The following is a 23,861-nucleotide window of genomic DNA, read 5'->3' as shown; positions in this document are numbered from 1 at the left end:
TTCTTTTTTGGGCCACCCTGCCTTGGTGGGAATCGGCCAGTGTGATAATAAAAAAAAAAAAAATAATAAAAAAATAAATAATGTAAATCCAATTAATCCTTTCCAGACACCCAAAAATATTAACAAAAAACACATTTTATAGAGAATAACTATAGTTTTACATACAGAAAGCAGTGAGAAATAAATATAAATGACTAATAAAATGGATAAATGAACATTTAACATGACTTTTTACCTTCATTGAAGACTCGTTGGTGTATGGAAGACGGCGAGGAGGGGAGAGGAAAGAGGAGAGGTTATTGTTTGGAAGGGGAATCCCCCTTTTCCACTTTTGTAATTTACCACGAGTTCTTTCTTGAATTCTATCATGTTTCTCGTATTCTTTATCAAAGGGCTGGCACTCAGAACTTTCTTTGGCCCTACGATGGCTTATTTAGCAGTCGCATTCAATAAACAAGCACAAAAAACAATGGATTATTACAAAATGTTATCCAAATGCTCTGGGTAGTGTTCACTCAACGAGAAATAATGCCAGACTAAGTCAGGACATGTGGGATGCTTTGTGTGGGCGCAGGCAGGCAGATACGTTTGGTACGGACCATTGTCAACTCTACGAAAACCAAGCGGATATACAAAAACTGGGACAAAATTTAGATAAAAAAAGTCGTCGAAAACCAAATCCTACAAAAACCAGGGCATACGGAAACAGAGGTTCCACTGTATAGTAGAAGGGCAATTTGGTACAATTGAATGTCCAATAGAAAGCCATCTAATTTGCCCAGCATTTTGGCCAGACTAACCCTAGAACTTACATGCTATTTAATTCTGTTCATAGCATATAATTTTATGCAATTACAGACTATTTACATTGAATTTGTATCACCTTGATGATGTGCATTTGATGGAGTGGCAGAATTATAGCAGTGCTAGTATTGCTTGATTATTTACAATCACTTATTGGATATAACATTAAGTAAGATTTAATAGGTGTTTAACTATGTTATTAAAGCTGTTGAACGATAGTGAACTTTTGACAGTTTCAGTCCATGAGTTCCATATTTTTGGGCCTTTTATTTGCATCAAGTTTTTGAACAGGTTGAGTCGTACACATGGTATGTCAAAGAGATACTTATTCCTTGTACGTATTGTGTTAATGCATTCTGTTGCAGCTCTCCAAAAACAGTTTAAGCTTTGGGTTAATGTTTGTACCGAGTTCCCTATATACATAGCATGCACAGTAGTGTGAATATTTTGAATTTTAAGCAAATTTAAGATTTTGAAAAGGAAGGGGGTTGGTGTGTGTTGCCTAGAAACTGAATGAGTGATAATTCTAAGAGCAGATTTCTGCTGGTTTCAAGTGATTTGTTGTTCTTGATCCCTGTGCACAAATACAATAGGTGAGATAGGCATAGATTGTGGAGTAGTAGAGTAAGGGGGGGACTTTACAGTATTAGAAATATTCTGGATCTGAGTGGAATTTTAATTTGGTGCCCAGGTGTGCTACCAAGAATTTACTTTCATCCTGACTTTTGATTAGTGAATTATTTATCTTTATGTTGAAATGAATATCTTTAGCTTTGTTCCCAAACATTATGCTGAAGGTCTTCTCATCATTGACTATGATTTTGTTGTGATCTAATTAGATATCTTTTCAAGCTCAGCATTTGATGGAATGAGGAGAAAATTTAACATGAGTTTTTTTTACAGTGTTTAAGTGATATACAGAGGGCAGAGTATAAGGAGAGAATAGAGAGAGGTTAAAATATTGGGAAGGTAGTGCAAAAGGAGTACCAATAGGAGTGTGATATAAATGGTTTAGAAAACCGACAAGTTGAAGAATGAGACTCATTGTGTAACATTACCAAATGTCACTTTTCACCAGTAAGAGTGGGTGAAGCTTTATAAAAAAAAATTACTGACAAAAAGTTTTGTGCCATGATTTATAAATTGAGAAAGCCTAGGGGAAACAAATGGATTGTTTTTTTTTTTTTTTTTTTTTTTTTTTTTTTTTTTTTTTTTTTTTTTTTTTTTTTTTTTTTTTTTCAAGAAACCAGCTGTATCCCACTGAGTACATTACTAAGTAATGTATACAGAAGGGATTACTAGCCCCTTGCTCTCGGCAACAAATGGATTTAGTAGTTTAAAAAAAAGAAGGGAAAAATGTTAGATAGGAAGATGGAGGGAATAGTTTGAGGAATTGTGGGAAGAGCCAGATGTGTGTTTGGGAAAGGTGCACGAGGCAGTGCGTACGATGAAAGAGGGTATAGATAGGATCAAGACACAAGATGTTAAAAGCAGGTGGGGGATATAGTGTTGAAGTGCTTGGTGCATTTGTTCAATATATGCCTACCATTCACCAGGCACTATGTGACCCCTGCAGGTTTAGTGCTTCTCCATAATAAAATTAATCTTATTGAGGTGCCAGTACTCACGGTATGAGAAGTAACCTGTAAGGATCATACAGCACCTGAGAGAATGGAAAGCAATCAGGTTCAATCCAAGGAAAAACAAAGAGAATTCCTTGAATCATAAACCCTTTACTGGCATCCAAGAACTTCCCTTGAGGGTAATTACTAGTGAAGGGCTCTTGATTTTGGGAATTAGAGCTACCTTCTACTTTGGATCAAACCTGATTGCCTCCCATTCTTCAGGGGCTATGACTCGTATGTGTTAAACACTTCCCAAAAGTATAGTAATGTAATAATTTGACATCCTAAGACTTCATTCTAAACTAAATCACTAAGTATTCTGAGTAACTGTTTTTTTTATTTCAGGAAAGGAGCAGGACAAGTAGATGTCTAACATTGATTTCTTCAGTTGTGAAAAATTACAATGTCTCAAAATGATAATCTAGTAGCATGACATTTTAATCAATCTTCCCAGTGACAGATCATTCCAAGAACATTAGGTGAGAGCAAAGAGTTCATTTATCATATAAAAAATATAATTTATTATGTAGTACAACAAATATAAAACAGAAGAGGACACACACAAAAACTATTTTTTTAATAAATGTACAGTCTTCTGTTTATTGTGTGTATAATATTATACACAGTAACTGAAAAGGTTTCAAGTAGACCAAGACCTGGGAGTAGTTTTTCTGTATAGGTATTTTTGATATCGGTCAGTAATCCTTGACAGCAGAATACAAAGAATAAGAAAACTGCATTTTGTAGTGGTGACCAGGTTGGGGACAAATGTCATTACAAGTTGATAATATATGGGTAACACTTTAGTACATGACATCTAATTGTGGATTTGAGGGAAGTCTCAAATAGTTGGTGCACTTCTGATTAAATTAGGCACCAGTGTGTACTTTAGTGTGAATTTGGTAATTATGTCTAGTTGAAGTATGGTATTTTGTCTATAACCCCTACTTCTAAGTGTTTTTTTCTCAAAAGCAATGGTTATAAGCCAAATACTATACTTTCATTTGCCTGGTAGCAGCCTCCCTTCAGGATGCGATTGACCGAGTTTCTCATTGGGCCACTTCTCATTTTTCTAGTGTGAAAACCCATTTCATTACCTTCACTAGACATCCTCTTGTCCCAGACATTCCGTTATATTTACACGGCTCACGTATTCCAGAATGTGATACGGTCAAATTTCTTGGCCTTCTCTTCAATCGCTGGTTGACATGGAAACCTCACATTTCCTCTCTCAAGGCAGCGTGCTGTGGTCGGCTGAATCTCCTTAAAATTTTTGCACACCATTCGTGGGGAGCAGATCGTCGGATTCTCCTCCGTTTGCATTCCACCCTAGTCTTGTTCAAGCTGGATCATGGCAACCAAGTCTGTTCTGCAGCTTCTCCTACCATTCTTTCTAAGTTAGATCCCCTTCATCATCAGGGTCTACGTTTATGCCTTGGTACCTTTTGTTCATCCCCTGTTGAAAGCCTCTATGCTGAGGTGAATGTTCCTTCCTTAGCTGATCGTCAGGATGCTCGTTGCCTTCATTACTTTGTCTGCTTTCATCACCTTCGTGTTCCGTCTACATACAGGTTGGTCTCAGACGTTAGTAGAAGCCCATTATTTGTTTAACGCCCCTGCTTACTCCGACCGTTTTCTGTTTGTTTTCCCTCCGGTCTTCTCTCCAGTTGCCTCCCTTGTATGTTCATTTAGCGTTTGCCTTTTCTCTCCCCCTTGGGAGGTTCTAACGGTTTGCCTGTTCTGCCATGCGCCAAAGCTCTCCTACCTGCTTTTTTCTCGCTTTTTCTTGATCACTTCTGGTCACATGCTCATGTGGTTACTGTTTATAGAGATGGCTCTAAATCTTCTGATGGTGTTGGGTTTGCAGCGGTGTTCCCTGACGATGTTGTCCAAGGTCGTTTGTTAGACTCGGCTAGTATTTTTACTGCCAAGTTGTATGCTATCCTCGTAGAGCTTCTCCCTATTACATATATGTCTCCTTCAACATTTGTGATCATTTCAGATTCCCTCAGTGCTTTACAAGCCATTAAACAATTTGATTCCCCTCATCCATTGGTCCTTTGTATTCAACTATGGTTGCATCGTGTGGCTAGCAAAATTATCATTATAATCAAAGGGGGAAGCGCTAAATCCGTAGGTTTATAGAGCGCCTGTGGGGGATGAAAGGTATTCAGGATTAATTCAGCGGAACTGGAGCACAGATCCAGTTCCCTAGATCAAGAGCCCCTCACCAGCATCAAGGAACTTTTCTTGAGGGGTGTGGCTAGCAAAAACAGGTAATTTTCTGTTAGGTCCCTGGACATGTTGACATGCAGGGCAGTGAATAAACAGATGCTGCTGTGTGGTCAGTGGTACATGGTCTTCCAGTTTCCTATAGAGGTATTCCGTTCAGAGATTATTTTCTGATCATCTCGTCCCGTCCTCGCGGCCATTGGCAACAACTGCGGTTGGGCATGCACCATAACAAATTGCACTCTAAACCACTTTTAGGTTTGTGGCCATCTTCTTCCCACCGTTGCTGTACTCAGAAGACTGTGCTCTCCCATCTCTACATTGGCCATACTCGCCTTACTCATGGGTATCTCATGGAACGCCACCCTATTCCTCTCTGTGAGGTTTGTCAGGTCCCTATTTCGGTTCTTCATTTTCTTGAAGATTGCCTGGTTTACCAGCAAGCTTGCAGGATTTACCTCCAACACCTCTGCCCTACCACTCTTTATCTTATCTTCCCTTCTTGCAGACGACCCTACCCTTGATTTACAATCACTTTTTGACTGTCAGCAACTGATTTACTGTATGAACTTTGACACATACCCCTTAGTGTCTCTAGCAGTCCTTTTCTCTCCTCACTTCTGATCCCCTCTCCACCTAGCTGTTTATAGCCCCAGCACTATTTATTTTCTGCCCCCCAGAGCTGTATGACCCTTGTCATTATTATTATTATTATTATAATCAAGGGGGAAGCGCTAAACCCGGAGGATTATACAGCACCTGGGGGGGGGGATGTGGAAGGCATTCAGGCTTAATTCGGGGAACTGGAGCACAGATCCAATTCCCTAAATCAAGAGCCCCTCACCAACATCAAGGAACCTTCCTTGAGGGGTGACCCTTGTCAGTTTAGCGCTTTCTCTGATTATAACAATTTTAGGTTTGTGGCCATCTTCTTACCACTGTTGCCATAGTTGGGAGACTGTGATCTTCCGTTTCCGCATCGGCCATACCCACCTTACCCGTGGGTATCTCGTGGAACATCCTATTCCTCTCTGAGGTTTGCCAGGTCTCTATCTCGGTTCTTCACTTTCTTGTGGATTGCCCGGTTACCAACGAGCTCGTGGTACTTACCCCCGATGACACCACTGCCCTACCGCTCTTACCTTATCTTCCCTTCTTGCAGACAGCCCTACCTTTGATTTACAGTCACTTTTTGACTTTGTCAGCAACTAATTTACTGTATAAACTTTGACACATAACCCTTAGCATCCCTTCCAGTCCTTTTCTCCCCTCACCTCTGATCCCCTCTCCATCTAGCTGTTTATAGCCCCGGCTCTACCATGCAGCGCTGCATGACCCTTGTTGGTTTAGTGCTTTCTTTGATTATAATAATAATGTACTTTCATTTAAGGACAACTCCAACTGGACATAAATTCACATTAAAGAAGTAAATATCAGTTCATGGTTTAATGAGACATTAAGTGTCCCTTGTGGCCATGAGGTATCTCAAGCCTCTCCCCTACATTAACAAGTAGAACTGACATTTACTTGTCCCTCTACCCATCTGTCACTATATTATTATAATCAAAACTAAGTGCTAAACCCACCAGGGTCATACAGTGCTGCATGGTAGGGTGTGTGAACTGTGTAATGTGCTGATCTGCAACTAGCAAGGGTGGAGAGTATAACGGAGGTAGTTTGTAAGGGCAGTGAGGAGTGCTAAAGGAAGAATCATCAAAGTTTGTTTAATAAATCTGTTGCTAGCAAAAAGTCACAGGGAGTGTGTCAGAGGTGTTAGTGGTGATGTCAGAGATAAATTCTGCATGCTCACTGATATACAAAACAGTCCAATAGAATGCAGCAAACTGAAATTGGACCCTGACAATTTGCTTAGTTGCCACTGTAAAAGAGTGAGATTTTTCTCTTTCTGCTGTATAGCCCTTGTGGCTTAGCACTTCTTTTTGATTATAATAATAATAATTCTCTCTGTGCTCTGCTGATCAAAATATACAAATCAACTATTCTCCTGTTTTTGTCTACACGAGTTTCCTTCTACCATTGACTAATGTTCATGACACTGATGCTCTGTTATTTACAGTGCCTACTGTATATATTTATAATCATGAACTGCAGACTAATGGGATATGCAAATGATCTAGGCTATTAAACTATGCTAAGACCCCAAACTTGTCACAAGATGAACAGTGTTCAGCAGCAGCAACCATAAATAACCCTAGACTGCAGATTTGATGATGATGCAATCTATTTTGGTCTCATCTTTAACCATAGATATTAATTTATCTTCCATTCTTTTCTCTAGTCCAAGTAAAAATCACCTGTAACGAGAGATTTCCTTCATTCATACAATGTACTGTAAACTTGGATTATGAAACATCTTCCATGTTCACCCTTTTTGCCTTTGAGAGGTTTCATGGTCCAGACTTATAGTACATTGTATGCAGGAAGAAAATCTCTCTTGTTAAAGGTGATTTTTGCTCAGACCAAAGAAAAGAATGGAAGATAAATTGATATGTATGGTTAAAGACGAGACCAAAATACACTGCAGTCTCTTCAGATCTACTGTGCATGTTTTTATGTAATCTCCCATTAGCACCACCACACAAATTAGTGTATAACACATGTTCCCTCCCACCTGTCAATAAGCCAAGCTAGTAGCATGGAGGGATTTAAATTATATTACTCTGGTTTGGGTTTATGGAACTCTCTCTTGTATTATTATTATTATAATCAAGGGGAAGCGCTAAACCTGTAGGATTATGCAGCACTCTCTCTTGTAAACAGATATTAAGAGCTAGATTCCGATTCATGTGGGGGTGGTTTTGTAAATTATAAAACTTGGTCTACAGTGCAAGTGGTGCCTGTTGCTAACATTACAGAGTTCAGTACTGGCAATGATAAATGCAAGACATAAGAGAGCATTTAGAATCTGAATTTATCATACATTATATGTAAAAATAAAATATTACTGATCTTGTAAAATTGGAGAAGGTATACATTATAGTATAAGTAGTAATGAGAAGTAAATATATTTCTGTATACACTAGTATATAAATATATTTATCATATTGATTGTACCATTATAAAAATAAAAGCATTTTAAAATACTAAATTAACTTCCTGTGTGTGAACATTATCTTGCAGTTTGACTTGATATGATTGATTGCCATTATATAGTGGCTATTGGTAACACTATATAACAAAATGGAAAACCTCTTATTAGTTTGAGCATTTAAGTTCAATATGGAAGCTCAATGAGTGTGTAGGTTTGACTCGATGTACGTTTTGCTCTGTTGATCTCTTGCAACACACACACCATTGGTCCAACGTGTTTATCTACAAGTGATGCTGCATCATACTCCTGGAATAAAATAAGACTTAAACACTATACATGTTCACATTTGGTGTTTACTGATATTGATTTACTTTACATTTTAAATTGGTAAAGCTTAATTAGTCAAGATTACAGCCAGTTTATATTTTCATATTAGTATAGGAACAACAAACTGCATCTTCACTCACTCCATGTATATCATTAATGTCTAAGAGCAGCTTCTCAATAGTTCTCTGGTAAAGCTGTTAGGAAGAAAATGTTGTTAATAACTGCATAAGTCTTCAGTCAAATATTAAAAAGCAGGATTCATTAAAAACAATGGAGCAAACAAAAAAAATTACTTAAAATCTGAGCAAGTGAATGTTTTTAAAGAAGTTTATGCTCATGTCATTCTTTGACTGTCACATGAATCAATGACATTCTGATTACACCGAGTACTGTAAAAATTCTTGGTTAATGTTAATTTGTTTTACAGACACATGATACCTTGAAACTTGCCAGTATTGTACTTATATTTTCCAGTAAAAGTAGGCCTTAGACAGGGATGCGTCATGTCACCATGGTTGTTTAACATGTTTATAGATGTGATTGTAAAAGAAACTCACGAATAATACGTTGCTTGGGAAAGGTGCAGGATTAAAAAGTGGTAGTCATAGCTGCTTCTTGCCGAAGAGAAGTTGCAAAGGTTGGCAGAAGAATTTAGAGCATGTGAAAGATGCAAAGAGCAAGGTGATAATAACAAACAGAAAATCCAGGTAATAAAAGATTAAAGAAGTAAATGTGTTCAGACATTTGGGAGTGAACCTGTCGGTGGATGGGTGATGTGCTGAGGCATCTGTGGAGATAAAGAACCTTAGCCATGGAGGCATAAGGAGAATATACCATGCATATAGTAGTACCAACTCCAGCATTTTAATCGCCTCTTACGAAATGCATAGTTTGGGGAGGAAGAATTCTGTTCCACTTCCCTATGGAGATGAGAGGAAATAAACCAAAACAAGACCCAGTAAGAAAATAGAAGAAAACCCAGAGGGGTGTGTGTATATATATACTTGTTCATGCATGTGTTGTATGACCTAAGTAGAAGTAGCAAAACGTACCTGAAAACTCGCATGTTTATGAGACAGAAAAAAGACACCAGCAATTATTTTTTTTTTTTATTATCACACCGGCCGATTCCCACCAAGGCAGGGTGGCCCGAAAAAGAAAAACTTTCACCATCATTCACTCCATCACTGTCTTGCCAGAAGGGTGCTTTACACTACAGTTTTTAAACTGCAACATTAACACCCCTCCTTCAGAGTGCAGGCACTGTACTTCCCATCTCCAGGACTCAAGTCCGGCCTGCCGGTTTCCCTGAATCCCTTCATAAATGTTACTTTGCTCACACTCCAACAGCACGTCAAGTATTAAAAACCATTTGTCTCCATTCACTCCTATCAAACACGCTCACGCATGCCTGCTGGAAGTCCAAGCCCCTCGCACACAAAACCTCCTTTACCCCCTCCCTCCAACCCTTCCTAGGCCGACCCCTACCCCGCCTTCCTTCCACTACAGACTGATACACTCTTGAAGTCATTCTGTTTCGCTCCATTCTCTCTACATGTCCGAACCACCTCAACAACCCTTCCTCAGCCCTCTGGACAACAGTTTTGGTAATCCCGCACCTCCTCCTAACTTCCAAACTACGAATTCTCTGCATTATATTCACACCACACATTGCCCTCAGACATGACATCTCCACTGCCTCCAGCCTTCTCCTCGCTGCAACATTCATCACCCACGCTTCACACCCATATAAGAGCGTTGGTAAAACTATACTCTCATACATTCCCCTCTTTGCCTCCAAGGACAAAGTTCTTTGTCTCCAATTATACCGTCATGTAAAACAATTACAGGTTTCCATTTCACACTCACTTGGTAGGATGACAGTACCTCCTTGGGTGGTTGCTGTCTTGAAATATAAGTATAGAAGATAAATTAAAAACATGTAATAAACATGAGGGGTTAGTTGAGAAAGATTGAAACTTAGAGATATACTCCTAAAACAAACTGCACTTAAGGTTTTTTATATAAGAATGAATTATTTTTAAACAACACTTAGAATGTATATATATTCTAGGTAATAGATTGGTAGACAGCAACCGCCCAGGGAGGTACTACCATCCTGCCAAGTGAGTGTAAAACGAAAGCCTGTAATTGTTTTACATGATGGTAGGATTGCTGGTGTCTTTCATCTGTCTCATAAACATGCAAGATTTCAGGTATGTCTTGCTACTTCTACTTACACTTAGGTCACACTACACATACATGTACAAGCATATATATACACACCCCTCTGGGTTTTCTTCTATTTTCTTTCTAGTTCTTATTCTTGTTTATTTCCTCTTATCTCCATGGGGAAGTGGAACAGAATTCTTCCTCCGTAAGCCATGCGTGTTGTAAGAGGCGACTAAAATGCCGGGAGCAAGGGGCTAGTAACCTCTTCTCCTGTATATATTGCTAAATGTAAAAGGAGAAACTTTCGTTTTTCCTTTTGGGCCACCCCGCCTCGGTGGGATACGGCCGGTGTGTTGAAAGAAAGAAAGAAAAGGAGAAACTTTCGTTTTTCCTTTTGGGCCACCCCACCTCGGTGGGATACGGCCGGTGTGTTAAAAGAAAAAAAGAAGGCTTAGAATGTTATGAGTCAGGCTTCCGTAGCTCTACTCTGTTTATTTCGTGATATGCAGCACTATAGTAACAAATGTCTTACCTTCACTTTTACCCCTGCCAGATGTAGCTCTAATCCACAGTTCAGAAACACCTCTAAGCAGTACCCAGTTCCAGGAATGCTAGATTTTTCCCCACAGGCTAAACAATCTACTGTGTCATTTTGCTTATCTTGTATGTTATCACTCTTGCATTTACCACATGTAGGCCATGTGTAGGCAGTCTCTTCATCCACTCTTAATATGTTACCTTGGAATTAAAAATGTTAAATTATTTTCTGAGTCCATAACATTATAAACAGATGCAAATAGAGTTCTTTGAATATTTAAAATTGTCATTTTAAACTCTTAAAGTATAAAACTAGTAATTAGGAAGTCACTCATTTAATATTTTTTTTTTAATGCATGGAAGTTTCCTACCAAGGTAGAATGACCTCCATTCCCCCCCCCCCCCCAAAAAAAATCACTCGCCATTATTCATTCAGTAGCTGTCTTACCAGAATTGCACAGACATCACAATTCAATTGACCCTCAAACTTCAGCATCCTCACCCCTCCTTCAAAGTGCAGGCACTTTACTTCTCACTTCTAGAACTTCAGTCTGACTGACTAGTTTTTCCCTAATCCCCTGCTCACACTCCAACAGCATGACAAGTCATGAAAACCACTTTACCTTATCTCACTTCATTCTAACACACTTTTACAAGTCTGCTGGATGCTCAAGCCCCTAACACTCAACCTCCTTTACTCCCTCCCTACAGCACTTCCTGGTAGGATGTTCTGTAGGGATTTATATATGCTTTTAGTCATCCTGTTTTGCTCCATCTTCTCTGAATGCCCAAACATCCTCAACAACCCCTATTCAGCTCTCTGAATTATACCTTCTGTAACTTGACCATGTAATTTCTACTCTGAACTCTCTCATAATATTCACACCATACATTGTTCTCGAACAGGACATCTACATTACTTTTAGCTTGCTGCAAGGAAATAAAAGTAACAAAGTCTAGGCAATGAAAGATTTGCTATCAGATTGGAAGGAGTATGGAGAAAATTAAAATACAGTGGAACCTCTACTTGCGAGTTTAATCCGTTCCTTGACCTTGCTCGCAACTGGATTTGCTCGTTTGCAGAATCAATTTTCCTCATTTAAATTACAGTGGACCCTCGAATTTAGTAGTCCCTTTTCTGAATGCAAAACTATAGTTATTCTCTATAAAATGTATTGTTTGTTAATATTTTTGGGTGTCTGGAATTGTTTAATTGGATTTACATTATTTCTTATGGGAAATATTAACAAAAAATACATTTTATAGAGAATAACTATAGTTTTGCATACAGAAAAGGGACTACTAAATTCGAGGGTCAAATTAATCCGTTCCAGTGGAATTCTGTACTTCAATAATTTCGCTAATATCAACTCTTTAGCTTATTTATCTATCTTACTTCATCTAATATGACATAATAAACAATATAAATAACAAAGTAACCTGATCTATACTCTAAAATGAATAAAATATGCCATTCATATATAGTGGTATGGGTGGTGCCAGCAGTGGACGAGAGTTTGTCTGGAGACCGGGCAAAATACTTCATGAATAATTTTGCTAATATCATCTATACATCTTATTTATATATCAGAGTTCATCTAATATGACATAACAAACAATATAAATAACATAGAAACATGATATACATTCTAGAATGAATAAAATATGTCATTATGTAACAGGTGGAGGCAGCCACAACTGCTGCTATCACCAAACTTCAAGCAGACACTACCAAGATCTTACAAGCCACACAAGCTGCCTCCACCACTTCCCCGCCAGCTCCTGCTGGCGACTCCACCAAGATTCTTTACTGCATCATGTATGCTCATGTACAAAACATAGCTGAGCCTGGTTCCTTCAACTCCACCATCAACGAACTCTTCAAGCTCAACAATATTCCTGGTTTTACATTCCCTGCATCACCACCCTCCAATGAGATCATAAAATCCACTGCTAATGTCGCCAACATCACCGCTGCTACACCACTACCACAAGCTTCACTCGACACAGAGATGGACCAATCAGAGACCACCGAGACACCAGCAACTCCCACCAATGAGAGTCTACCACCCCCTACATCCACTGCTAGTGCAACTGACCAATCAGAAACCTTGCCTTCACCAGTTCAGCCACCAGCCAAGAAAGCTAAAACACAAGAAACTTCGGATGCATCTCACGGCGCCACTGACACTGCTATAGCACAAGTCCAGGTCCTGAAGGGTGTATACTTCTACACAACCAACCAGAACAGAATGCAGTCTTCAGAAATTAATCAGCGCCTCCAGGACGGAACAGTCAAGTACACCAACGACCAGATTGCTACATATACCACTGCAGACCTGAACGGACTACTCACTGGCAAACCCCCCAGCCTTGTGGAAGTCGTTTACACCTCAAAGAAGAAATTCAGGATGCTTCAGAATGGGTCCCGTGAAGACGGTACCCTCCTCTAGCACAACTATCCATGACCACTCACCATGAAGATAAGTTTCCCCATCACTTTGCTGTCTGCTAAAGCTAGGGTGTGGCTCCAATTGACCCTGTAATTGCTGCCTCTGCCTGACTGCGCTTCTGAAGCAAGAAGACACTTCCCTTCTGGGAAGTCAGCGCAAGATAGAAGAAGAAGACACCCTTCAACCGGAGGGCCCAAGAAAGAAGAAAGAAGATGATCGTCACCCCCCCACCCGGGGAGCCACTGCCGGGTCACCATATGGAGAAGACCAGGGCCGGAAGTACTAGCGAATCAACATGAATGAATGAATGAATGAACTGCTCCCTCTTTGTTGTGGCAAACACTGCCATCTAGTGACAGCCTTTTGAAACCATCTATTATTATAATTATTATATGTAGTACATTATTATTATTATTATTGTATTATATTATTATACTACTATTATTATAAATATTATTATTATATAAATAATTTGTAATTTTTATTCACACAAAAAATGTAAGATTTACTGTTATTCCTTATTGCAATAATTGTATAAATAATGTCAACCCATTCACAACTGCATGTTGGAATGGACAGTGATGTCATTTGTTTGCTCTGAAACAGCCAAGCAATGGACCATTTCTCCTAGGTTGAGCTCTATTTCAAGGTACTTTTCGTCGTGAAAGCAATTAAAATTATATTTATTTCTGTAATATATCTTCCATTCTATCAAATGAGACCAAAAAAACGGGAATACAACCATAAAAACCATTCGAAATTACCGCAAAGGGGTGGGTAATTGCTGAGAAGTGAACTCCATTATTTATGCTTAGGTTTCTTTCATTTTTGGTGTACGTTAAGAAGCATCTTTCCATCATACATTGCCCAAGTTTCAATAAGATAGTCCGACAAACAAATGAGATACAATTCCCGAAATCAAGAGCAAGAGCCCCTCACCAGTGTCAAGGAACCTGCCTTGAGGGCTGCTCGCGTATGGAAGCAAAAAATCAACCCATCGACTGCTCGTATTTGGAAAAACTCACACATGGACATGCTCGCAAGTAGAGGTTCCACTGTATTCAGATATTTGGAAGTGGACTTGTTGATAGATGGGTCTATGAAAGAAAAAGTGAACCACACAATATATTAGGGGAAAAATATGTAGGTGGTGAGGAGTAGTATTTGTAATAAGAACCTTATCTATGGAGGCAAAAAAGGGGACTGTACCATAGTGGTACCAACACTTCATAGGTGTGAAGGATGGGCTTTAAACATTGCAATGAAGAGGAGGCTGGAGGCAATGAACATGTCATGTTTGAGGACGATGTGCAGTGTGATGTGCAGTGAATTCAGAGCTTGGAAATTAGAAAAATGGTATGGGAATACTAAAAGAACAATTCAGAGGGCTGAGGAGAGAGTTCTTGAGGTTGCTTGGGCATATAGAAAGAATGGAACAGAAAAAGAGGGTGTATGAATCTGGGGTGGATGGAAATAGGGGTCCCAGGAGGGATTTGAGGAAGGGGGTAAAGAAGGTTTTGAGTGCTATGGGCTTGAGCACCCAGCAGGTATGTGTGAGAGTGTTAAACTGGAGTGGATGGAGACAAGTAGTTTATATGGTTTGACTTGCTGTCGGAATACAAGCAAGATAACATTTATGAAGGGATTCAGGGAAAACCAGTTAGCAGTTCTTAGAGTCCTGGAGGTGGAAAGTACAGTGACTTCACTCTGAAGGAGGGGTGGGGATGTTGCAGTTAAGAAGGTCATTTGAATTATGTCTGTGCACTTCTGGCAAGACAGCCATTGCATGAATGATTGTTATATATTTCTTTTATAATCTTGGAACACCCTAGCTCAGTGGGAGACAGCCAGTTTAAAAAAAAAAAAATTCTAAATTGACAAACCCACTACAATCTCAGAAACATTGTCAATTCTAGATCATATCTAGGCCAGTGTCATCATCATCATCTCTAAATTTAGGTATAATCACTGACAGAACAACTGACTATTAACCTTCTTTTCTTATCATTAACTACTCAAAAATCTCACTCAAAACACCCAAACATTTTTTTTTATTCCATAATGATGCTTCAGTAAACAAATTTACAAATGACATGAAATATATATATATTGGAAAAGAAAGCAAAGTTTCAAGTATAATATAAATTCTGGAGTAGAAAGCTTCCTCGATGTGCCCTGCCCACAAAATCCCAAAAAATCACTACAAAAGGCTTGCTCAGATCAAGCGATAAGAAACATAATAATGAAAAGAAGTATAGACTTTTATTTCTCTCCAAGGAAATAGTATTAGCAGTTGTGACATTTCCGGAGCCAATCATCACAATAAACCACCATAAAATTATTTTAATGAATTTAATGACTCATAAGGGGGGGTATTAAAAAACATTGAAAACCCTTTCCTAAACTCTAGCGTCAAATCTTTAACAAAACAAATATTTCTCCTTAAAGTAATAGAACCCTTCTTCTCAGCTACTGATAATGTGAATAAGTTTAACAACTTCTCTATAATAGGGACTATGCTTGTAAACATCTCAGAGACCCTTAGTAGTATTAGTAGCTATCTACCAAACTACTATTTGTTTTGAGTTGAAGACATGTAATTTATGGATTTATTGAAAATAAATATTAAAATAAATCTTGAAAACTGACCTGAGATGAGAGAGAGGTCATAACGCTGAGTTTGAAAAGATAAAGGCTTAATGATCTTGTGTAAAGCTGATAAGCTTAGCATCATACTAGTCTCCTGTTGCTGCAGCAAGCTATATTCATCCATCATCACACACCCTGCAAAATATTTTTTTGTCTTAGAAAACTGAGACTTCTTGAAAAATGTATCTTGCATGAATCTAACCTGTCATCTGAATATTATTATTAATGTATTTTAACTGCACTTGCCAAGAGTAAATTAAGATAAATATGAATGCCAATTACTGTTAAATTTAAAATAAATATATTATACATTATTGTATTTTGCTGGCCAGGGAAGAAAAGGGAGTGTGACAAAACCCAGCAAACAATTAACCTACTCTATTTTATATTATCCTTTATTTTTTTTCATAATTCTTTCCATGGGGAAGTGGAACAGAATTCTTCCTCCGTAAGCCATGCGTGTTGTAAGAGGCGACTAAAATGCCAGGAGCAGGGGGCTAGTAACCTCTTCTCCTGTATATATTACTAAATGTAAAAGGAGAAACTTTCGTTTTTCCTTTTGGGCCACCCCGCCTCGGTGGGATACGGCCGGTGTGTTGAAAGAAAGAAGAAGAATATACAGTACAGTAGGGTCCCGCTTTATGGCGTTTCGCCTTATGGCGTTCTGCTAATACTGCAATTTCAAATTATGACCAAAATTTGCTATATGGCAAGTGGTCTTTCAAATACGGTGCGCCCCACCTGGTTTGTTTACATTCTTCGTGAGCACATCTATTATGTCTGGAAACTTTCCAAAATTTCAAGTGTTTTAAAGTTATTGCGTATTTTATATGTACTCTGATAATTATGCTTATGTGTACCTGTACCTAAATATACTTACACTGTGCTGGCATGTAGGTACACGTTAAAATCACTAAGAGTCTCTCTACTCATGACGCCATAGTAATATTATGTAATAATAATCTCTCTTGGGCATATTAAATGTCTTATTTTATGTTAATAAAGATATTTTCATTAATCCATCTATGATATTTTCTTCAAAATTATATAAGAAGCATGTTACATAGCATATAAACATTATACATACACCCACAGAATAAAAATTGACATAAATATGAGATTTGTTTACAAAGCGGCTTTGTAGGAGTGTCGGAAGAATTACGTTTTCTCTAGTCAAACACTGGGGAATAACTGTAGATAAATATTCCTTTAGTATGCCTTCACTCTATACATAGCAATTCATGACCCTTGTGGGTTTAGTGCTTCTTTTTTATTATGATTATAATAATTTGCAATAATAATTTGTAATAATAATTTTTAGTAATAATTTGTAATAATAATTTGTCAGAGCATCATTCCTTCTAAAAATTACATGAGAATGGAAGTGTTGGTCTTTGTTTATTCTACTGTACTGCTGTGGAGACAACTTGTACACAATGTAAGGTGTTTGTATGAATGTTTATGAACCACAACCAGATGTATCGTCTGTTTGTTTACATAGTGGGTGGGGTGGCCAGGCTGGCTTCCCTACACTACCCTACCTACCACACCACTTTCTACAAATAGATATTTTTCACCTTTCACCCTACATTAATACTACAAATATTTTAAGGTAAGTAATGAGTGTACTGTATATGCATTTTATCACTCTATTTAAGCATTGTTGTAGTATATTATGTGTGGGTGGGGGTGGCCAGGAGGGCTACCACACCTAACTTTTTATGGTAAATGCTACTCACCATTTGCCCTACATTACTACGAATATTTTGAGGTAAATAACGAGTGTACTGTGTGTGTATTTTACTTTTTATTGTTTTTTAATGCCTAAGTTCTATTGCTAACTTAATGTATGTTAGTGTAAACTTGTCATCTGACATTTATATACATTTATAAGTGGAAAAAATTGGCGTTCTGCTTTCCGGCGAAGTCTGCTTTCCAGCAGTAGCCTGGAACCTAACCTGCCATATAAGTGGGGCCCTACTGTATATAGAATATACTATTTTCTAATTTTTATATTCTCCTCTATACAAACACCTTTCTCATCTCTACACTTACCATTGCAAATAACAACATCTTTCAACAAAGCACTCTTCATCACAGTGCCACTTTCTGGTATCCATGCTGGCAGTGTAGTTCCATCACTGACCACTATCTTTTTAACTAAAAGTCTTTCTTTATCAAAATCATATTTAATGTTATCACTATTACTTAGTTCTTTATTCTCATGGATTGTTATAGAATCATCGTTATTCTCAGTTTTTATAGATTTGTTCACAACATAAAGAAATGAAAACAATTTGTAAAGGATGTGAAGACTCAAGCTGCCACGTTGACCATCACAAGCAACCTGCAAAAATTTTCTTGTCTTTAATTTATAAACAAAACAGTAAGAGTGCATTACTGTATTTTAAATTTATATCCATTACATGTGTAATCATCAGTTTAAAATTATAATTCAAGGGCATATGAATGCAAACTGTTCGAAACAGTAGTAGATGTCTGCTCTGGATGTTTTATTCATTTTCTTTAATGGATAAAACATCCATTAAAAACCTGTCAAAGCCAGGCTTATGGCTAAAGGCCTTCCCTATCATCTGTTTTAAATAACTGCATAATGTTAGATATTTTCTATTTTTCTGTCAACATACTGTACTTTGTTGTAGCGAAGTCCCACAAAAGATCGAAATTAAATAGTCTAGTTCTGCATATTTTTTTACCTTCAAACATTACTAATGACAAAACACCAACCTGCAATGTCTCATTTAATGACCAATGAGGTAGTAAAATTGGCATAACTACTTCATTTCCGCTATGCAAAAGTTCAGTTAGCCCCAGTTGGACAGTAAACACATAGCAGTACGTTTGAGATGGGCGGGAAGCTTGGGCATGTAAAAGCGGGTACAGAAGAGGATCACTGCGTACTTCTGTCTGGTACGCTTTATGCAATGATGATATCAGAGAGAACAAGCTGGGATTCCTGGAAATAGCATGATATATTGATTTTTGGTTTAAACTTAATATATTCTTAAATGATGAGTAATATTTTGTCAACACAATCTGGTCATCTTATCAGTTACATTACATAGTATCATTTCTTAAGATTTTTACCTCTTCCTACACTTGGTATAGTATTTGTACAAATAACATATTCCCAATTTGTATTATTATACAGTTGAAAGTCGGGTAACACAGTAGTAAAGTTCCTGAAAAGCAAGTGTAATAAAAAATGTAAACTGAACTGAAGAACGTAGGGAAAATTAGGGTTACATTCACTAAACACCAAAGTAAGCCAAACAAGATTTGTATAGGTCTCGAAATTGCACTGGCCAAAGAGGTATAACATCTTTTAGGAGTGAAGAAGAGAAGGATGTGAGTGTGGGGAAGGTGCACGAAGCATTACAAGGAATGAAAGGGGGTAAAGCAGCTGGAACTGATGGGGTCACGACAGAAATGTTAATAGCAGGGGGGAATATAGTGTTGGAGTGGTTGTTATTTTTGTTTAATAAATGTTGGAGTGTGAGCAGGGTAATATTTAGTGAAGGGATTCAGGGAAACCAGTTATTTTATATAGCCGGACTTGAGTTCTGGAAATGGGAAGTACAATGCCTGCACTCTAATGGAGGGGTTTCGGGATATTGGCAGTTTGGAGGGGTATGTTGTGTATCTTTATACATATATGCTTCTAAACTGTTGTGTTCTGGGCACCTCTGCAAAAACAGTGATTATGTGTGAGTGAGGTGAAAGTGTTGAATGATGATGAAAGTATTTTCTTTTTGGGGATTTTCTTTCTTTTTGGGTCACCCTGCCTCGGTGGGAGACGGCCGACTTGTTGAGAAAGAAAAAAAAAAAATGTACGAAAGAGGGATGATACCTAGGGATTGGCAGAGAGCAATGTATAGTTCCTTTATATAAAGGGAAGGGGGACAAAAGAGATTGTAAAAATTATAGGGGAATAAGTTTATTAAGTATACCAGGAAAAGTGTACAGTAGGGTTATTATTGAGAGAATTAGAGGTAAGACAGTAGGATTGCAGGTGAGCAAGGAGGCTTTAGAGTGGGTAGAGGATGTGTAGATAGCGTTTTACTTTGAAGCATATATGTGAACAGTATTTAGATAAAGGTAGGGAGGTTTTCATTGCATTTATGGATTTAGAAAAGGCATATGATAGAGTGGATAGGGAAGCAATGTGGCAGATGTAGTAAGTTACTAAATGTTGTAAAGAGTTTTTATGAGAATAGTGAGGCTCAGGTTAGGGTGTGCAGGAGAGAGGGAGATTACTTCCTGGTAAAAGTAGGTCTTAGACATGAATTTGTAGTGTCACCATGGTTGTTTAATATATTTATAGATGGGGTTGTGAAGGAGATAAATGCTAGGGTGTTGGGAAAGGGGTGAGTTTAAATTATGGGGAATCAAGTACAAAATGGGAGTTGACACAGTTATTTTCTGCTGATGATACTGTGCTTATGAGAGATTCTAAAGAAAAGTTGCAAAGGTTAGTGGACGAGTTTGGGAGGGTGTGTAAAGGTAGAAAGTTGAAAGTGAACATAGATAAGGGTAAGGTGATGAGGGTCTCAAACGATTTAGATAAAGAAAAACTGGATATCACATTGGAGAGAGGGAGTATGGAAGAGGTGAATGTTTTCAGATAACTGGGAGTTGACATGTCAGCAGATGGGTTTATGAGGGATGAGGGTAACCACAGAATTGATGAAGGAAAAAAGGTGAGTGTTGCATTGAGGTATCTGTGGAGACAATGTTATTCATGGAGACAAAGTAGGGAATGTATGAGCATATAGTGGTACTAACACTCTTATATGAGTGTGAAGCATGGGTTGTAAATGTTGCAGCGAGGAGGCGGTTGGAGGCAGTGGAGATGTCCTGTCTAAGGGCAATGTGTGGTGTAAATATTATGCAGAGAATTCTTTTTTTTATTTTTTTATTAACACACTGGCCGATTCCCACCAAGGCAGGGTGGCCCAAAAAAGAAAAACTTTCACCATCATTCACTCCATCAGTCTTGCCAGAAGGGTGTTTTACACTACAGTTTTTAAACTGCAACATTAACACCCCTCCTTCAGAGTGCAGGCACTGTACCTCCCATCTCCAGGACTCAAGTCCGCCCTGCCGGTTTCCCTGAATCCCTTCATAAATGTTACTTTGCTCACACTCCAACAGCACGTCAAGTATTAAAAACCATTTGTCTCCATTCACTCTTATCAAACATGCTCACGCATGCCTGCTGGAAGTCCAAGCCCCTCGCACACAAAACCTCCTTCACCCCCTCCCTCCAACCTTTCCTAGGCCGACCCTTACCCTGCCTTCCTTCCGCTACAGACTGATACACTCTTGAAATCATTCTGTTTCGCTCCATTCTCTCTACATGTCCAAACCACCTCAACAACCCTTCCTCAGCCCTCTGGACAACAGTTTTGGCAATCCCGCACCTCCTCCTAACTTCCAAACTACGAATTCTTGCAGAGAATTCATAGTGTGGAAATTAGGAGAAGGTGTGGAGTTAATAAAAGTATTAGTCAGAGGGCTGAAGAGGGGTTGTAGAGGTGGTTTGGTCATTTAGAGAGAGTGGATCAAGGCAGAATGACATGGAGAGTGTATAAATCTGTAGAGGAAGGAAAGCGGGGTAGGGGTCATCCTCGAAAAGGTTGGAGGGAGGGGGTAAAGGAGGTTTTGTGGGTGAGGGGCTTGAACTTCCGGCAAGCGTGTGTGAGCATGTTAGATAGGAGTGAATGGAGACAAATGGTTTTTAGGACCTGACGAGCTGTTGGAGTGTGAGCATATTTAGTGAAGGGATTCAGGAAAACTAGTTATTTTTATATAGCCAGACTTGAGTACTGGAAATAGGAAGTCCAATGCCTGCACTTTAAAGGAGGGGTTTGGGATATGTTATATATCTTTATATATGCTTCTAAACTGTTGTATCTGTGTTCTAGTGGCCCCTTCTGTAATTAGTATTTTACTACATGTAAACCACACAATAACCAAATTCTGTAAACTCAGCATTGTAATCCTTATAGAGAATAAACTTGATTGATATTGATATTGACTTCTGCAAAGACAGTGATTGTGTATGAGTGAGGTGAAAATGTTGAATGATGATGAAAGTATTTTCTTTTTGGGGATTTTCTTTCTTTTTGGGTCATCCTGCCTCGGTGGGAGATGGCCGACTTGTTGAAAAAAAAATAAAAAATAAATGTAGGTCGATGTGGCAATGTTTGTCAATCAAAGATCCTACATACACATCTCAGTTAGCAGATAGTGCCTTTTTGTTCCGCTGTCCCAATCATTGCAACTGTATGTAGGTTATAAATGTGGAGTTAGAGTGGTTGGGGTGTACATGGAAGAGATTAGGCAGGAGGGGTTAGAGTAGTTGAGGTTTGAGGATTTGATGTGGGGGTGATGAACCAAGTGGAAGATGGGTGGGGGGCAGGAGCTGGCAAGTACTGGCCAGTGGAGGGGTGTGGGGGGGATGAAGGCTGGAAGCATTGAGGTGGTGTGATGGTGAATGTGTGGGTGGCAGTGTCATTGGCCATGGCAGTAACAAGAATGATGAATGACTAAGTGATTAGATATGTGGATGGCGTGTTAAGGTGAAAAGTTGAGTAAGGTGTGGGCATCAGGTCTTGGGAAAATGGTGTGGGTGAGAGCATGGGGATGGGCAAGGTATGGTCATGAGGTAATGGGGGAATGGTGTAGGTGTAGGCATGTGGCTGTGCTGAGAAACTGTATGGGCAAGTTGTGTGGGTGGAGGCTACTGGATGGAATGGTGTGGGTGAAGGTGTGTGGCTATGAGGGAGTTGTGAGGGGTGGGAGTATATATATTTGCCATTCTTTTCAGGTGGCCATAACCTGAGGTACTCACTGCACAAGCTCGTATCTTTCCCTCACTCTTCTTAATTGTGCATACTGATGCCTCATTCAGGCCAAAGGCTCATGCCATCTCCATCACATCTTGATTTTCTTTGAAACACCAAGAATTTCATGCATATGCTTCTTCTCTGTAGTTCTAGGGTCAGTCACATTCTTTTTGGTGCCAATGTAACTATCCAGAAATGAGATGGGATGATAAAAAGATCAATAGTCAATTAACTAACACAAGCCGAGTATAGTACTGGCTGTGCACACAGCACTGGTAAGGAAGGTTGTGAACATTACATAGAACTCACTCATAAGACAAAAACTTGCCCTGAGGCTCACTGCTGTGAAACAAGAGGGAAAAGAATGCAGTGCATGCTACATTTCTCCTACATGTACTCCAACTGATATCTATCCCTTTATGAAATTTTGTTTAAATTTGATATTTTCAGTAGTTCTCCACAGGGAAGTGGAACAGAATTCTTCCTCCATAAACCATGCATGTCGTAAGAGGCGAATAAAATGCTGGGAGCAAGGGGCTAGTAACCCCTTCTCCTGTATATATTACTAAATTTAAAAAGAGAAACTTTAGTTTCTCTTTTTGGGCCACCCTGCCTTGGTGGGATACGGCTAGACTGTTGAAAGAAAAATTTCCAGTAGTCTATACTTTTCCTTACGTCCTCTTAACTTACTGAGTATTGGTAAGACGTTGTTGTATGGTGACTTGTGTTACTGTATGTGTGCTGCCTTCTCCTCTTTCCAGCAATTCAGTCAACTGAGAGGCAAGGGGACAATTTGGGATTTTAACTGTGCAAAACACTCCAGCAGCATCTTGGCCAACTAATTCCCATTCTTTCACCACATCTGCAGATTTTCTGTAATATAACATAACTAATTATTAATTATAAATAACCTAATATAGCAAACAAACTATGCAAAAATATGCTTAAATATTGAGGCTGATGTGAATACATAAATACATGAGATGTGATGAAATAGTAACAGCTGTAATGGGGTAACATAATACAAGGTTGATACAGAATTTTCTAAGAAACCCACTAAATTCCAACTATTTTTCTACCTGATTTCAAGTACTCATAATGAGAGGAAAAGCAAACATTTTATATAAGAGGCACTGAT

General features: G+C 38.6%; 2 protein-coding genes across 11 annotated transcripts in view; one reads left to right on the top strand and one right to left on the bottom strand.

The window, feature by feature from the left end:
- LOC128684571 (mucin-5B-like) overlaps positions 1-13,641 on the top strand; it is a 1,040,772-nt gene extending 1,027,131 nt beyond the window's left edge. For 4 of the 6 annotated variants that reach the window (XM_070095957.1, XM_070095950.1, XM_070095940.1 and 1 more), the window contains 2 exons: positions 2,775-2,908; positions 12,432-13,641. In XM_070095957.1, the coding sequence (XP_069952058.1) occupies positions 12,567-13,202 (636 nt within the window). In that variant the 5' untranslated portion in view covers positions 2,775-2,908; positions 12,432-12,566 and the 3' untranslated portion in view covers positions 13,203-13,641. Of the gene's footprint in view, positions 1-2,774; positions 7,683-12,431 lie in introns of those variants that run through there. The other 2 variants (XR_011393425.1, XR_011393424.1) reach the window with 2 other exon arrangements.
- Positions 7,669-23,861, bottom strand: part of LOC128684570 (uncharacterized) — a 48,244-nt gene continuing 32,051 nt past the window's right edge. For 4 of the 5 annotated variants that reach the window (XM_053770842.2, XM_053770845.2, XM_070095909.1 and 1 more), the window contains 7 exons: positions 23,414-23,596; positions 18,600-18,828; positions 17,907-18,198; positions 15,852-15,986; positions 10,745-10,950; positions 8,181-8,234; positions 7,669-8,019 (listed from right to left, as the gene is read on the bottom strand). In XM_053770842.2, coding sequence (XP_053626817.1) covers positions 7,897-8,019; positions 8,181-8,234; positions 10,745-10,950; positions 15,852-15,986; positions 17,907-18,198; positions 18,600-18,828; positions 23,414-23,596 — 1,222 coding nt within the window. In that variant the 3' untranslated portion in view covers positions 7,669-7,896. The remainder of the gene's footprint in view (positions 8,020-8,180; positions 8,235-10,744; positions 10,951-15,851; positions 15,987-17,906; positions 18,199-18,599; positions 18,829-23,413; positions 23,597-23,861) is intronic. The other variant, XM_053770844.2, reaches the window with a different exon arrangement.

This window comes from Cherax quadricarinatus, chromosome 4 (assembly GCF_038502225.1).
Source record: "Cherax quadricarinatus isolate ZL_2023a chromosome 4, ASM3850222v1, whole genome shotgun sequence".
Classification (NCBI taxonomy): Eukaryota; Metazoa; Arthropoda; class Malacostraca; order Decapoda; family Parastacidae; genus Cherax; species Cherax quadricarinatus.
The sequence above is the reverse complement of the archived record's forward strand: the minus strand, read 5'-3'. Positions and strand labels throughout refer to the sequence as shown.